Here is a 17,919-nt window from a genome sequence, read left to right as displayed (position 1 = left end):
GAAATATGCAAGAGGAAGGAAAAAGTAACTGGAATCATATAGTTAAATGGAATAATTTTGAAGGTGTTTTCCAAGACTGATATCTACATTCAAGTGGGAAAAAAAAAAACAAACTTTCTTTAAAATAAAAAAGCACCTTTATAATACACTTTCTACTTTTATAGCATCTTTCATCAAAGGCTATCAAAGCACTTTGAGATACAAGTCCTAAGAAATCCATTACAAAAATTATGCATGTTCCTAAGTTGACTGTAGTCACTTTCCTAAATTTCAATTTTTCTACTGATACTCCCAGTGTTTGCAGATTGGTGCAGTCAGTGCTACAGGCAACTAGATAAATCTAGATGCAAATTTAAACTGTCCCCCACAACCAGCCTCTCTTAGAGAAGTATTTTTGTGCAGCACTGTCCACTCCATTGAGCCCTTTGAGAGAACGAGGTGTGCATACTGCAACACCATGTACTGCTTTGTACTTTCATTCCACTGCACTTCATTAAACAGACTTTCACTGTTTCTTAATTTTCTTTGAGCAGGTCCCACTGTATATATCCAATATGAACAAACACACAGATTCCTTCTGGGTATGAGCCAACAGCTGCAACCCTGAAAAATATCAGCTTTTTATATCATTAACCGAGTTTCCATGGTGCCCTGGGGCAGAGATATTGATGCTTGACAGCATTATCACTATAAAGTAACTTTACAACTCTATAATTTAACTCTATGCTTCCAGTAATATTAAGAGCATTTGAAATTGTGGCTGTAAACCTTGACACTTTCACACAGACTGGGGAGCTGAAAAGAGGATTTTGTTTCCTCTCCTCCAAACCAGCCCTAAACTGAGAAACAACCAAGTACTGGAGAGAAGATGTGCAAGGAGATCACTCTTAGAAAAATCTGCAGGAGTAGGATTAATGCCACCTTTTGCAACACACAGAAAGCTCCTGTTCCCAGGAGCTTAGCAGAAGAAGTAGACCTCTGGATCCCTTTCCCTGAATATGTGCCTGATTTACTTTGAAATCATCTTGGCAAGAACCTCTAACTGAAGTTCAAACCTAAGCCACACTGGATAACCTCTGCAGAGCTCCCTCAGCTTTATCAGCACAGCTTTTCATACCTCATTGGCTTTTGCTAGTAATGTTGCCTTTACTGGCTGGGAATGAACTTGCAAGGGCCATAATCTGTCTCATGAGGATCTTCTCTTAAGGATATCACTAACAGAGATAGGAGGATCAGGACAGGCAGTTGCCAAAAAAAGAAATGTAAAAAAGCCAAAAATAACCAAGTACATTTGCCCTAGGGGACTGGCAGGTACATGAAGCTCTAAAAGTTATAGATGCTTTTACTGGAATTGTAGTTTGCATACAGATTCCTTTTCCCCAGGACAGGCATTTAGTGAGATCCAAGTACTCTTTAAAAGGAATCCAGATGTAACAAATGACTGTTCCCTCCAGGGATTTAACTTCTCAAGTCCCCAGTCAAGCAGCAGGCAGATATTTTGCTTGAATTTAAGAATAAGAATGAACCCAGTGGTCTCTGTGTTTAGAGTCCAGGATGTGATCTCCTGTTAGGTATCTGAAGAGATTCTAGTAAATCCAAGCCCTCATTCTGTGGCTGTAGCCATATAAATACTTCTTTATGCCCACAAACAAGAGAGAGTTCAGCAGCGTGCCTCTGGATGGGGTCCTTCTCCACCTGGAGGAAGCTTGCAATTAAGATAAAAATACACAAAAGAAGCTATGGACATGCTGACAATTGTGGTGCCCACCCATCTCAATGATTATTCTCCCCTACAGCTATGGTCATACCAGTTCCAGCCAGGTCTCCATCATTTCTGCCTCCCTGCCTCATGGCTGGGCTGTGAAAGAATAAAACCTTTTATTCTCTCTTATGGGCTGCCTCCTTTGCAGCAAGGATCCAGTTCAAACACTAAAAAATGAACCAAATAGATTTTAAAGCTCTGTTGCTGTGAGAGTCCTTTGCTGGCTGCTCTCAGGTCAGGCTGTGATGGCTGCTGCTCACAGCTGTAGTGGGATACAGGAAAACACCAGTTGTGGGTGCAGTGTGAGAGCAGGGCTCATCCTGCCTCCCCCTCTGTTATCCCTTGCTCCCTGCCCAGCTCTGAGGCTGGTGTGAATCGAGACAGCTCAGCAGCTGAGCTGCTGCTGGTGAGTGCTACAGAGCAGTTTACAAGCCTCATGTCATAAGCCCTGTAAATGCCTAGTAAAACATGGAATTTAATGGAAGCATATCAGCTCATTTTAAAGCTCCTTCACCTGGTGCTGAGCTAACTGTTGTTGTGCTGCCTTTTTTAATCAGTTACCACCAAATGTGTGCATGTGTGAGAAGGGTTTTAAACATTTCTCTGTCCACTTCCAGGCGAGTAACAGACAAGCCTACAATCCTCTTATTGTGCCTTTGAAACAGAGTCCATTCACTGTTATCTGCAGCACGTGTTATCGTAGGGTTTTCTGCAGAGCTTACAGAACATATCCCTAATGTTTCTCACACTCCAGGTATGTATCTGTTAGACACAGACCTAGCAGGCACACACACAGCTCTTCAGGAATGTCTAAGTGCTTTGTTTGCTGGATGAAAATACAACAGGAGCTCCAGCAGTAACCATTAGTGATATCGTGCCAATCAAGGCCTGAGACATGGATGCAATCATGTTAATTCTCTGTGTTAGAAAAGGCCAGAAACTCAACACTCTGCATGATGTTATCCCACCATATATGCCCCAAACATACTCCCCCTGTACAGGCTGAAGGAAGACCCTTCCCTCCTGGATTTCATTTCAATAGTGCAGCTTCAGCAGCCAATTTGTTTTTAGAACAATCCAGGTATCATCCTCTAAATTCGGAACCAATTCATTTAGAACATTCAGTCACACTAACTGGAGTAAGTTGAAACCGATTTCCACTTCTAATGATACCTTCCCATCCTTTTTTTCTTACTTTTCTTACTGTAAAAAGTTACTGTCCACGTTAATGGGAAGAATTCAAAGACTGAAAGTCTGTCTTCCATTTTCATGCATGTAAGGTATCCACTTATCTCAAAAATTACAAAGTATGTTTCAGTCAGTCACACAAATCTGAAAAAAAGGGATAATCTCACCCAGTGTAAAAATATATCTATTACTGTCACACAGAGGTTTGTATGGATCACAGAGTTAGCATGTAAAACCTGGAGAACATGAAGAGATAAAAACCCACCAACAAACCGGATCCACTTATATAATGGCATGAAAGGGAGTAGTACTGTGATCTTATTTGCCACAAATGCTGTAAAGAAAAGGAGCTGACAGGTATCATTACTTGTCACCAGTGCAAACACAAGTCTATTCAGAGTTTTCCTACCTGTCAACACAAACAACATTAGGTTAAAATATTATTTTGCAGAATCTGGATACCCTAATTGATTTTGTTCTCTAAAAGGAGCCAGTATAGCTAGTTCTGGATGTGTGATCCACTTTGTAGTCTCATTTTATGGTCATGGGTGACCTGAATTTGAGGCTGAATCTCAGTCTGCACTTCTTAATCCAACAGTAGGAGCTTTGAACAATCCTACCCTCCCTGATCCTGTTTCCATTGAAAGGGAAAGGGAAAAAGGAGAAAAAGAAAAAAAGGAAAGAGAAAGAAAGGAAAAGAAAAGGAAAAACGACTCACACAACCAAATAGTGGGATGAACAAAGTTCTAAGAAATACATCTTTAAAAAGGCAGATTTGCAGAATACTTGCACTATCAATTCACAGTTCTTGGGCTCGCTCTATTTTCTTCATTTATTTGCTTGAGTTGCTGTCTGCATGTAAGTAGATAGTTAATAGAAACAGCCCTGTCCTTGGAGGCCAATATGAACTGACTGCCTGTGTCTTTGGTTCAGGTCCATTAAAAAATCCGAGCATTAATTAATCACTGACTTGCAAATAGCTTGGAAAGGCTGTTCAGGCTAAATTGGAATGTTCTGCAATTGTTTTACTTTCAGTCATAGGCACTTCAGTGATGTGAAACTTCCTCCCCTGCCAGGACAGGATGTGCATAAATCCAGTGGCTACTCCTATGTTGGATCAGACCAGTCTAGAGACTATTTCAAGCAGCTCCATTTCTTTCACTAACTAGAAAACTGCACACGTGAGGAAAAGATCTCACAGGCAGTACTCTGGATAGAATTCCTACATTGAAAAGGAAATAATAAAAACCTTCTAGGGCAAAATGCCAGTGGAGCATACTCCATAGGCAAAGAGCCTCTGCTGCTTGCTGTCTGCCAGGCCAACCAAAACCTGCTTCTCCTTTTCCACTCAGCTGGGTAAAACCCTAACTGCAGAAACCAAGCTGCTGCTTGAGCTTTCCCTATGCCAGCTCCAAGATCTGGAGCCTGTTTTCTGTGCCCCAGCTGCTGATGGGATGAACAGAGAATGGAGCATCTCTGCCTGCAGCAGGCAAGGCAAGCCAAGCAAATGGAGATGTTGGACCCCACAGGTAAAACTTCTGCAATGTGAAGCACAAACCAGAAATCTTTAAGGAAAAGGAAACTAAGCCAGTCTGATCTACCAGTCATGAAGGAAAACATATCCAAGAGAATCATGATCTCATGTGTATAGGGGCTCTTTCCATTCCTCACTGTAAAAACTGTTCTTGATAAATAAGGAAGAGAAATAAGCAGTTTTCAGCACAATGAGCACAAAGTAAGGAAGAAAATCAAAGGTAGAACTAAGGCACAGGTTCTTGAAACACCAAAATATCAGCTTAAGAAAATAAATACCTAAACCTAACAGTAAGGACATTTTTTTCCACAGTGGCAAGATATACTACATTTGTGTATGCTGCAAGGAGCTTTTCCATCAGTTAACTTTACTGGACAAAAAAGAGCTTCTATTCCAAATGCTCTAGCCTGGTAAGTCACTTTAATATATTCATCTCCCTCCTTCCCCCAAATTTCACTTTCAGTGGAGAAGTCAAACCAGAAAAGCCTAAATGACAATTCCTTTCCCTGCTCCCTGTTTCTTGCTCTTATTCTCACACTGAGAGCCCATATACATGGATGGTGAAGAATTATGTCTCTCATGAAAATTTCTCCCTTGCTTCCCCCAGCTTCCAAAATGCAGCAGAGAGGTAAATAGGCAATCACAGCTAATCTCTCTCCCTCTGCACTGTTTCTAAACCTGTGGAAATTTTAAAAGCTGCCAAGATAGAATGACAAAATGAAATAACGTACCCAGCGTTGAAGTATGGGCACTGGCTGTTTGATTGAGCATGGTGACAAAAAGAAAAAGAAAAACATAAAAGCAGATCATAAGACCAGTCAGAACAATTCTACAAATTGCTGATACATTGAGATAGCCAGATGGATATGTGTTTTTTGAGGAATGAGACACCGCTTCTATTTGAGCACTCAAAAATGCCAACAACTTTGATGGTTTTGTTTTCACAATTTGACTTCCATTTCTTTGTCAACTGGCGTTGAAGATTTGTCCTCGAGGCAGCTGCAGAACCTAATGGATCCTTTTGGCTGCAGTTCAAAGGCAGAGAAGATATTTTACTCACCAAAGATGTACTCTCAACTTGCTATTAAAACAATAACACAAACGCAGGGCTAATGAGGGAATAAGGAGAGAAATGAAGAAAGAAATGGAAGACAGTGGAAGGGAATGGATCACAGACTCTCCAGGACTAGCTTCTATAACAAGTGTGTGAGACAATCTCCTACAAGAGGGAAATGGCTTATTTGATCTAATGTCTTTCTCTTCTTGAATTTCCACAGTATGGAGAATCAATATGAGGGAAATTAAAGCATCAGGAGCAGACTCACATTTCCACTTGTGTGTGTTTCTATCTCAGCAAACTCTTATGGAGACAGAAGTGTTTACCTTAAGTGCCTGGTTCACGTGTGCTGCAAGAGGATGGATTTCAAAAGGATACAGGCTTCCTCAGTGTAGGGCACAGCAGCAGCAGCAGTTCCACCCAAGATGTAGCTGTAGAAGGAGACCTCCAGGGTGTAGCAGTAGGAGGTGTCATTCAGGAGCCCGCCAAGAAAGCGCCGGCCTGTCCCAGCTTTCACAGCATCCCTGTTGAATGATGTGCTGGACTGCAGGAACAAGAGCACAGGGGCATGAGCACAGTTCAGGAGGGGAGCAGGGGAAGGAGTCTCTTAGAAGAGAGAGCAGCTTCACTCACATTGCCAAATCTCATTTACACTGTGCAGACTGCTCTGTGTTTTGATCATGGCCTGGAGGGGAAGCACAGTTCTGGCACACAGGCTATAAATGGTACCTTGCAGGCTTTCACAAAATCCTTCTGGGTTCACCATTAATATCAGCTTTTCCTGTTCCCTCTCAGATAACACAAAGCAAGGCTGTCACATGCACGAGTTGAAAGTGAGCCTTCCAGATCCCCCCTGCTCAGGAGTTAAGCTGTACCATTGCCTGGATATTGGATTCCTTTGTCTCCCCTTTATCACTGAATTCCCCTGTATCATAACCATTCCCCCCACCCCTTCACCTGGACTCTTAATCAAAGCAGAAATACAGTGGCATTTACATTTTGGTGAAACTTTCTCACCTGAGACATTTGACTGGTTCTTAAATTAGGTCACAGAAATTTCCACTTCACTAACTTAAATGTTAACAGAGTGTTGTTCTCTGGGTGGAAAAATCTACCTCACTATTCTACAGCACAGTATAAAAGGTAGTATTTTGTGCTATTACTGAAGATCTGGCTTTAAGAGCCCTACAGCTTTATGACTATTCATTTGAGGGGTGGAGAGGAGGACTCCAAGTATTTCCATAAATGAATTTTAGCTCTCCTTTGAAGGCATGACATCTGGAGACTAAAGGGCAGCTCATCTTCAGGTTGATTGAAGTCTCAGAGCTTGTTCCTACCAACTAGACAGAAAAATGGATTCTGATTTCATTTTGATTTTCAGACACTATTCAGAAACCTCATAACCATTAGACTGAGCCAATCTAGGCTCTGCACAAGCTAGTGACAACCAAAAAAAAAAAAAAAAAGATTCAACTTGGATCTCTTGAATAAAAGGTCATAATATCTCCTGCTGTAAGAATTTTATGTTGCCAGTGAAACACAAAGGACCCTTAACACAGCTCATTGTTCTGTCATTATGCCCATGGTGAATTCTTTGAGCTGTCCAGTGTCCTCCTATGGAGCCTTAGGGCTGATACCTTTTCTAGCCAACACAGTGTGAATATTTATGAAATCCATCTCCTACCCAAACTGGGGAAAATAAATTTCCCTTTGTATTTAAGAAATGAGATGCAATGGTTCAAAATGGTGAACTTCTCTAGACTGAGAAAATCAGATTAATACTGAAATGAGCAACAATTCTTGGTAAACACTGTATACCAGGAGATATAAAAATAGAAATACCTGTGGGTTCATTAAGATTCTAAATGTCTTGAAGTTTCTCTCATCTTGTAAAAAGGAAGGTTTTCCAGTTTAATTAGAATAAAATGGAATTGGGTTTCTTATTAGCATTACATATAGGTGTTTCCAAATGCAACTTGTTGTCTTTTTGGTAAGATAATATTTAACTTTGTGGTAATTTGTACACAGAATGCATTTTCCTATGTACATACTATATAATTTCTGCCAAATTACATGGCAGAAGCCTGCAGGATATTCTGAATACCTATGGGAGAGGGAGTAAAGCACTCATAAAGAATGTTGGGAAAATTAACTGTTAATTTGATATATGGGATAAAATACTTAAAGAGGTCTACGAGAGGGAATGTTCTCTGGCTTCCTTAAAAAGAAACTTTCAAAAGACTGTTGAGATCCTGAAACTGAGGGAAACTTTGTCCTCAGTTAAATTTCAGAAACAGGAAGATGATCATGCTCAGGGGATTGCTTCCTGAGCCAAGTGAACATCAACTTCAGTGCATGGTGCTTCATCTTCAAACAAATGCCTGTAGTGGAACTTTAAATGCATGAGAGCATCAACTGCTGATGGAAACAACTCAAAGGAACAGGACAACAAATGTGTCAGGACAGGATACTGGGCTTTGTGTGCAGAAGCATCACTCACAAAGGGACTAAGCTAATTCTGAGGCTGAATTGGCACAGGAAAAACAAGGAAAATGTGGGAGGAGGTGACTCAGGGAAGACATTAGGGATAGAAGTACTTCAGTGAGTAGGAGACTCAGTTACTGATATGGAGCATTTGTGAAGATTATGGAATCTCATCAACTATGTTAAAAACAAATTGTACAAGTATCTGCTGAGTACAGCTTGTATTTTTGGGATACAGTTTGCACATGAAATCCTTTTCCTATTTCCCATTATTTTAATCAGGCTAAAAGAAAGTTATGAGTAGAATTCCTAATAGATGATTCTTGAGATAAATCTTACATAATATTTTCATCACAGTTCTTAGCACAGTAAAGGAGGACCATGCCAAAAAAATTTTTCTGATGACACACTGTGGAATGAATCATCATTATGGAGGAGGTTCTGAATATCATACAAATAAAAAAGCAGTGGGATGACTTTGAGGGCCAGAGTGATTGTAGTCAGATGAAACTCAGCTACACAAGTGCCAGGTCATGCACTGAAGCATAATTTAAAAAAATTCTGCAATAGGCTACAACCTCATCAGTTGGAAATATATGAAGAAAGAGTTACTTGTTACTTCACTGAAATGATTTTTGCTTTCTAGCAGAAGTTGAATCTAATTATTGACAAAATTATATTTATTGTGTTTCAAAACTGAAGCATAAGTAGTTTAAATATTATCAAAACATTATATTAAGAGTAAAAGACAAACAAAAAATCCCACCAAATTTAGAACTTTTCAGTTTGAATTTTTATAAGGCTATTTCATGGAGCTTGGGGCTTTGGGTTTTGTTTGGGGGGGTGGGAGCTTTTGTTCTTTTTTTTTTTGTGTTTGTGGGTATTTGTTTAATAGAAGAGTTTCAGTTTCAGATGAACAAAATTACTTGAAATGGAAAAGGTATTAATAAAATCCTCTTCATTTCTTTGCCAAGTGGTACTGAATTTTCAGGAATAAAAAGCTGACCCTTCATTTAGGTGCACAAATGTAGATTTTGAAGGTTATCACTGTCCTCATTTTGAAAAAAAATCTGATTGCATAGACCAATTTGGTGTCTTGAGTAAAAGGTAAAATCTCTCATTTGACTCAAGAGGGTTGGGGTAGAACATGACAAATACAGGTTTTGAAATAGCAGCTTGGGCCTGGCTCCAGAGCAAATGTTATAAGCCAAAATATGATTTGATATTTTATAGGAGAAAAAGAAAACGAAAGATTAAAGAAAATTTAGGTAATGACAAGAAAAAGCAGCAGGTATTTGCTGAGTCTAACCTTCTACTCACTGTTTTAGGTCAAGATAAATGGAGTGGGAAAAAAAACCCAAAATAAACCAGAGAAAACTTTGACTCCTCACCGCAGCTGATCTTGAAGTTTTGCCCATGCACATTTATTTAATCAAACCCTAATCCAGGGAAAAAAGGGATGGGGATGGCAAGAGGGGGGCACGAATGCAGGGAAAGTTATCTGCAAATGAGTCTCTTGCTTTTCTGGGAGAATCTATTTCCCTAAACCCCTTTGCAAAGCTAAACTGAAGTCATCATTAAACAAATGCACTGAGCAGGCACAGCAGGAGAACAGCTAAACAAATATTTATTTCTCCAAGGCTGAAACACATGGGAGTGTTAACAGCAGCAGCAGCAAGAAGTGCAGTCTGGAGGGTGGGGGGAACACCAAGGACTTTGAAGTTCTTAAATAGTGATATTTGTATAAAATCAACAGTATTGCATTATTAAAAAACACAGATACATTAACGCTCACAGATGGACTTTGCTTCCCAGCTGGTGTGAGAAAATTCAGTGAACAAATAGCTATCCACAGAACTAGAAGCTGCCAAGAAATCCAGTGTTAAAAGAGCAGAGAAGGAAGAACGGAGGATTCCTTTACTTTCTGGTGGGAAGAAACTCACCAGAAAAACACATTTCAAACAGATTCTGGGAGCCTCAAGGTGTGCTGACCCTCTCTCTACACATCAGGCATTAGTGGCAGCTTCCCCAGCCTCCCTAGCAGACTCCATCCCTCCTCCCCATGCTGTGCTGAGTGTGAAACTGTGACCAGTTTCCCCACTGGGAATGGCAGTGAACAGCCAGGCACTACAGAGACATTCGTGAACCAACTGGACTTTATTCAGACATTGCAGCAGACAAAGGTGTGTGGAAGGCAGCAAGCAAGAAAAAAAAAAATCGCATATAAGTTGTTTCTGGAGTGATTTCAAAGCAGGAAAAAGGTGGAAGGGCCAGAATCCCTGTCCCTTGGCTGGCAAGGACACTCTGCCCCACAGTGTGTCTCCTCAGTGAATTTTAGCCCCCTGGTAGCCAGAATGTGAGCTCAGCAGCTTGGGCAGCTCCACAGGGCCGAGGGATCCTCTTGGCTGCTCAGCACTGCTCCATCTTCCCTCCAACAACACCCAGAATCAATGTCCTGGGCACTCCATGCTCGCTAATTAGGCAGGGTGCTGATTGCCTCTGCATGCCTGTCAGCCACAAGAGTGGCTCCAAAAGGCAAAGAGGGAGATTTCTCACACGTCTGAGGCTGAATTTGCCCCAGCCCACCCTTTGTAGCCCTGATGGGCTCAGAATCTGAGTGGCCCTGCATGGTGGGAGCTTCAGCTGGTGGAGCCTCCTCAGTGCATGTGTGAGCTCAGAGGGGGCTTGGCTTGCTTCAGCATCAGAAAACCTCAGGCTGCACAAAAGGAGAAATTGGAGGCAAACTCCAGTAAAACTGGATCCGCTTTTGAGTGGAATAAGGGATAACAAAATGGGATTAAATATCAATTTCACTGATAGCAGGACAAAGGGACCTTCTCATCCAGAGCTTTTTGAGGAATGAATCTTTGTCATCTTCTGAAATTGCACAACACATTAAGGAAAAAGGAGCAAAGTATGACCACAGTGCAAGTCAGACCTTGCCAGGCTCCTAACGTGGGATCCATGGTATGGACTGCACATCCTTTCTGACCAATCCTATGGTGTTTCCCCAAACCAGCAAGAAAAGAAAATTAAAAAAAAACTCGGAAAAATAAAAAAGTACAAAACATTCAGAAAAATGCCAACCAGGCAGAAATCTGGTCACAGGCTTTGACAGAATGCAGAAGATGAACTTCTGGCATAGCAAGGTCCAGGGAGGTTCCCAAAATCCAAGAGAGAGATTTTTACCAGCTGTTCACATCTCCTGCAACACAACTGATTATGGATCTGCTCGTGGAAGGAAGTAGCAGACTGCATATATCTTCAAAAATCTGAGCTCTAGTGTGGACATGAATGATTCCCAGATGATTACTTCTCCTCACAAAGAAAGTATCTGCATGAAACTCAGAATAAGGAGATCTTCCCTAAAGTTGCTGATCTATATAGATGATGTAGGTCTGGGAAGTGTTCTACAAAAGGGTGTAGCATGAACAACTGCATGCTCAAAAATCAGAAAATTATGTTAGAAATCTTTCCTGGAGAAAAGCAGAGACAAAAACACTAAGAGGATTCATAATTAGAGAACGGTTTCATATTACAACATACAATTAAAAATATGCTGGGTCAGCCCATGCCATTTCCATAGCTGTGTTTCCCAAGTGAGCCTAACTACTCCTAAAAATCCCCACTCCAAACCTAGTAAAATTGCCCACATTTTGCTCATTATATAATTAAGAAATAAACATTTTACCTACTGGTGTAAACTGGGATTATGCACACAAGTTGTTTCATGTTCTTCAGTGATCAACACCAGCAATGGCCAAGTGTCACCAGGATTTACAACATCACCAGAGCTGTCTGCTGATGCTGCTCTTATAGATGAAGAGAAAGGTTTTTTCCAAAGCAGGTCTGACCTCTATGAGCCCTCAACTCAGTGCCCCGGTGTGGCAAAAAAAAAGTGATAATAAAAAAGTTAGTGCTCTAGAAAAAAAGGAATGGCACACTTGTCATCAAGGAAGAATAGACGTGCCATTGGGAAATGGACTGGAGCCCAGGCAGTGTCAAATCCATCTCAGAGAGCAGTTTTACAGTATCAGCTATAACTCACTCACTCTCATTTTCTAAAATGCTTTATTGAAGTCTGCAAAAGTTTGAGAAAGGACACAGAAATGCACTGGCTTTGGAATCTTTGCCACAGAAGGTTGCAAACAGCAATATTACAAACGGTGGCTCTTCTGTTTGCCCCTGCACAGGGAGCTTTAAGCAGGTGCAACTGGCATTTTGCTTTCTTTGTGTGGGTAGAGCTGATTCCTGACATGATGTGTCCAGCTGTCACTGCTTTGACCCTGCCAAACTGTCTCACAAGCAAAACTTAACCTCCTTACTCCTCTGGAAGCACTGAGTAAACTTCTCACTTCAAAAGCCAACTTAACCCTCTCATCACACTCACCTCTCACCAGCTCCTTTAACTCTATTGATAGACTGGAAAGGAGATGTGTTGGTGTGGTTTGGGGTTTTTTTGGTTTTGTTTTTTGTTTCTTTTGGGTTTTTTGGTTTTTTTTTGTTTGTTTGGGGTTTTTTGTTGTTGTTTTTGGTTTTTTTGTTTTGTTTTGTTTTTGTTTGTTGTTTGTTTGTTTGTTTGTTTTGTGATAGACTATCATAAGCTCCATGTCAGCTGGGTCTGGAGACTTGAAAATCATGGCATTTGAGAGGCTGGTACCAGGCAGGCTCCTTCCAATTTACAGTCAGCATCAATCCCTAAAGCAGACAGCTGATCTGAAGGAGGGAGCAGGCAAAGAGGAAGGATTCTGGGAGCAGAGGTGTGATGGAATGGGAACAGAGCTCAAAATTACTCCTCGATTCATCTCACCTTGCAGCTTAGCCGTGTTTCTAAAGCACAGGAAGAAAAATTATTTCATCTCAAAATCAATTGTGACTACTGAAATATGGGAAGAGGAGGTTTAGAAAAGTTCAGGATAATTTCAAAGAGGAATTCCATTGTTTGAAGCTTTTCCAGGTCCCTTAGGAACAGGCAGACTGGACTGATATTCCTGTGAATAGGGCTCACTCACTCTCACAGAAGGCTCTGCAGTTGACAGCATTTTGTTTCATAACTTCTGTGCCTGGTAGGAAACACTGAGGTGGGCAGCAAAGCTTGGGCTTAGCTGGGCAATATTCTCTGATCTAGAGTTTGATTTGCAGAAATCTGAGGAAAGGCATGCAGAGGAGACCTGGAACAATTTGACCTGCACCAAGAATACAAGAATACCTAAAACTGAAACTTGAAGACCAAATAGCCCCAAGTCCTAAGAGATTTTTAATCATTCTCGTCCCTGCTTCTTTTTGCCTTCTTCCTCCTGCTCGGTGGAAAGCAGAGAGCAATCACCCTTTCTTAGAGGTACCATCACTGTTATAGGGGTACCATGAACACAACTTGCCTAGCACCACATTCTCAGGCTTTAAAGTGCAATTCTCCTCAGAGAAATAACAGTTTTAAAGGTACATTGTCACCACACACACATCTGCTCCCTGAGGGGCTTCATTATCCCTCTAATGTGCAGTGCAGGAATACTAGATCTTTCCCCCTCCCAAGTGTCTTTCAGTCATGCCTGCTTAGGTTTCCTGATAAAAACACATATTTGCATGGTCATTAGCAGAGAGGTTGGAAGGAGGGTGCTTTATATGCTCTCAGTTTATGCCTCAAGACCAAAACTACCAAATTAGATTTATTTTTCTTTTTTTTTTTTTCCTTTTTTTTTCTTTTTTTAAGAAATTCTGCAGCTAGAAAAGTAACTGGCTTTCATGCTTCAGGGTTCCAGCTGTTCACCTGTGAGAGGTACAATAGCTGCACTTTTTACTGCTCATTAATATCCGTGCTCTGCTCTACAGCTCCAGGACTGATGGAGGTCTCTGCACCTTGAACCAGCAACCCTGGCAGCACCAGTGCAGGGATTTGGGCTGCATTTCACGTTCCAGAATCCTTCCCATGTGCACCTAAACTGATGGTACTCCCAGCTCCCACCTCTGGGTGCTCCAGCTCTGAAGTTGTTTATTGAGTTTGCTGGCTTTAGCATGGCAGCTAACACGACTGAAATCCAAATCAAACCAGCAGCTCTTCTGAGAGAGAACTCCTTAAACAGCACCTGCAGCTAAACACAGCAGGGTGGAGATGGCCTGAGACCTTCCCAGAGCCAGACAAGGGTTCCCTAAAGATCTGGGCAGCCCATCACAGCCTACTTGGAAAAAACAAGAGGAAGAGGAGGCAGATCCCACCTCATCCTGAAAGCAAACATCAGTTCCTTGTTAGTGGATCTGCCATGCTGATCACACACACCCAGAGTGTGCATCCCAAAACATCCTTCCTCAGGTGCTCTCAGCTCCTTCAGTGAGTCTGCATCTCCCCATCACCACAAGTGACAATGCCACCTACTCAAACATTATCCTGGCACCCATTAACCACGGTTAGGCTAGAACTCATCTCCCTTTTAAGAGCCAAGCTGTGACCAGTGCTACACACAAATAGGGGATCTGAAAATGCATCAGGTTAATAATGAAGAAAAGGCCTGCTTTTACCCCTGTTTTCTTTATTAAAAGCAGCCTCTGCTTCTCAGAGCACATCCTCCCCCAAAGATGCCAATGGTGGCATTTCCTAGTCTAAGCTCTGCAGAATAATCACACTGTTTAGAAAATAACTCAAGTCTCTGGAGTTCTCACTTTCTCCATTTGTCAGTAGAAAACGAGACGTTTCCTCAACATATACAATAAAATAGCCTCTAGCAATAGCCTGCAATGCTTCTCTTTACAATACTTTCATGAGCGTGAGCGCAGCCTCCTGGGAGTGCTTTCATAATCATCTCTACAAATGACAGAAAACTAGGACAATGAGAAGCAAAAAGGGAAATACAGCCATCATGCACCCAGTTGCTTTGAATAGTCTGCAGAAAAAGTGGTTTGCTCCATGGCAAAAAGAAGTTCTGCAGGCCTAAATCAGGGGATCACAACCTTCCTAAGGTTGCTGCTCCCAGAGCAGCCCAGTGCAGCCCATTGCTCACACTCCTTGGCTCTCTCACTGCTCCAGGACAGCTCCCTGAGCCAGAGTTGGATTCTACATATATAAAAATATCATCTGGTTAAAAAAGTAATACCAAAAAATATATCCTGCCAGGGAGACAGGTGTCCAGTTCTTAACTACTTTTCTGCCCTTCCTTCACAGCACAGTTTGTCTCATCTGAAGGGGTTTGAGATGCTCTGCAGGAGAGGCAGCTTGCAGGACAATCTACAGCAGCTCCTTTCATTGCTGCTGCTCTGGGAGGCTGTCACCTGCCCCCATGGGCTGACGTTAGGTAAGAGTAATGATGGTTTTTGAAAATACGCCATAAAATTGCTATGAAAACTTGTTTCTTCGGTGTACATTCTAAATTTCTACCTGTGTGGGGATGGAGAAGGGGCTGTTGACTCCTATATGCACAAACAACAAGGCAAGAAAGTACTGAAAGAAAATCCATTTGCTCCAACACTTCCCCCTCTCCTTTTCTTTTCAATACTAATTCAATCCTCAGAATACAAGGAGGAGTGAACTGGTGCAGCACAACATAATGGAACAGTTTCATTTCACTGAGACTCTCCAAAAGGCAGAGTCCTTGTGAGACCAAAGCCTGTAACACTGAGGACAGACTTTACAGTCTGCTCCCTGAGCCACCAGTAATGCTTTTCCTGTCTTGGCTCACCCAGCCTCCAGAATAAATAAATAAATAAATTTATGGAGCAACACGTCCAAGAAGCAGCAAGCAGAAATGCATCCCAGAGGGGTGCTAAAGCACATAATAGCTGTATTTGTCTCTCTGGATATGCCTTGGTACAAGACTACAAAAAAAGGAGGCAGGATCATTTGTTGTGCTCAGGTTTTAAGAGATTTCTGAGTAGATCTGTTAAGCTTGCATGATGTTAACAAAACCTACCTGAACACAGCAGCTTTTCCCTTTCTGGGACAAGAGTCTTTTTTTACCAAAACAGCAGAGAGGCACTTAGGAAGTGGTGATGAAAGTGAGTATGCATTTTACTTCAGGATAAATTCCAGCCAACTTTACTGCTTCCCCTTCCTTGCCCAGCCATATGCAACATAAGCTGTTTATTTTTTTTATTTCAGAGCAAATTGTTGTGATTTGGTCAGTCAGTGTTCATATTACTGCCTCAAGCACTTGCACCACCAGTGCCTTCAGAGGGAGGTACAGAGCCAGGGTAAATCATAACAGCCCAGAGAGGCTGCCATAGGCAAAATGGAGCAAAGACATCTTCCCTAAGAAAGCTTGGATAGAGGGTGCTGTGAAAATGAGAACAGCAGACCTGGAGTTTGTGGGTCAAAGAAAGGCAGCACAAGATATAAAGAGATTAAAATGTTTTTCTTCATTGCTCTGTGTTTGATATCCAAACTAAAAACAAACAACCAAACAAAACACCCCACAAAAAGTACCAGTGCAAATCATTCCATATCTGCATCTTCTCAAACTGCTGAGACAATGATAGTCTCTAAAATATGTTTTAGGTCACAGTGTTAGGGCACTGGAGTTAACAACATGCTTCCCTAAAGTAAACTGGGTGGGTTGCTGTCTAGAGACTTCACTCTTGAGTATGAGCGTGATATAAAACAGGGAACTGCTGACCAAGAAACAAGACTGGCACTTGGGACATCCAAGTTTTATTCTCCAACTTCTTCAAGCAAATAATTTCTCACACACTTGTTACCTCTTTCTCAGCATGACTGGAAGCTTTTAGGGTTGTGGACTTCCTCAGAAGTTACCCAGAATAATGGGACCCCAATTTTTATCAGGGTCTTTGGCTAACTCTGGCACACAAAGGTCAAACAGTGTTTCTAAGGAAGGTTCTTTTCTGGGAAGTTGAATACAAGAAAATTAAATGAGAACTCAAACGTATCTCAAGTGCCACTAGTTCACAGTCCAAAGGAAATAAAAACCCAAACCAAACTGACCAGATCAGGCCAAGTACCCCTGACTGGTCTTTAACTGAAAAGAAAAGCAATCTTTGCAAAGTATAAAGCTGCAGTTGTTTCTTTTAAATGAATCTGAGAGAACAGATGGTCTCCTCTCATACTGTCACAAAGGTCAAAATTAGCCACCCCTAGGACTAGCAGGTTCTTGAAATGCTCAAATGCTTGTGTCTGGTCCTTATGACTAATCCACTCTCCCAAACAAGAAAGGTCAAATGAAGAACATCCCTACAAAAACTGCCAAAAACTGCAACTATTCCAAGCCATGGCTGATGTGTAATGCACTCAGACATGGTGTCAACAGCTGCTCCTAAAATGCAGTGAGTCAGCCTTTCAAAAGAGTATGTCAGCTTTCACTGTTAGAGCTTTCATATGGATTATATTTACTCCCCAGTGTTTAAAAATGTCCTTCTTAAACATTGAAAATATAAAATGTTTTCCTTAGAGATTTTGTCCCTTTTGCCCAGGAAGCTGTCCAAGAATGTCTCATGTATTTATTTGGGACCAAAACATCCAAGCCCTTCTTTCAACTTTCCTTTTCACACGCTGACAGCTAAACCAAAGGCAGGCCTCTGTTTTCTGGAGTCACGTACAAATGAGGAATTTCTGGTCTCTTTCACAACTTAAACCTGTGAACCACAGTCAGCCTTCCAGAGAGCTGTGGGGTCACATGTTTTGCCCAACAGACAGGGCACAGAGACACTGGGTGACTCTCCTTTGGTCCTATAACAGGCTGTGGGTACAAATCCCCTATCCATCCCCTACTCTAATCACCAATCTCCCTTGGATACTGTCATTTAAATAAAAAGGCCTATTGGAAATGACAGGTGAAGAAAGCAGCCCAGGCATGAAATGCACTCTAAAGTATATTAATAGAAGGTTGCCAGACGAAACGGCACAAGGCATTTGATCGCATCATCTCAGGCTTGCTGTTCATGCTCCTTTGCATC

The 17,919-nt window shown here is 41.6% G+C and overlaps 1 protein-coding gene across 3 annotated transcripts in view; it reads right to left on the bottom strand.

The window, feature by feature from the left end:
• The window catches only part of BEND5 (BEN domain containing 5), an 875,016-nt gene that overhangs the window by 73,054 nt on the left and 784,043 nt on the right, over window positions 1-17,919 (bottom strand). For all 3 annotated transcript variants that reach the window (XM_014870680.2, XM_088169741.1, XM_088169740.1), the window contains exon 11: window positions 5,920-6,085. In XM_014870680.2, coding sequence (XP_014726166.2) covers window positions 5,920-6,085 — 166 coding nt within the window. The remainder of the gene's footprint in view (window positions 1-5,919; window positions 6,086-17,919) is intronic.

Source organism: Sturnus vulgaris, chromosome 9, assembly GCF_052056855.1.
Source record: "Sturnus vulgaris isolate bStuVul1 chromosome 9, bStuVul1.hap1, whole genome shotgun sequence".
Lineage (NCBI taxonomy): Eukaryota > Metazoa > Chordata > Aves > Passeriformes > Sturnidae > Sturnus > Sturnus vulgaris.
Note: the sequence above shows the minus strand (reverse complement) of the source record. Positions and strands in the feature narration are given on the sequence as shown.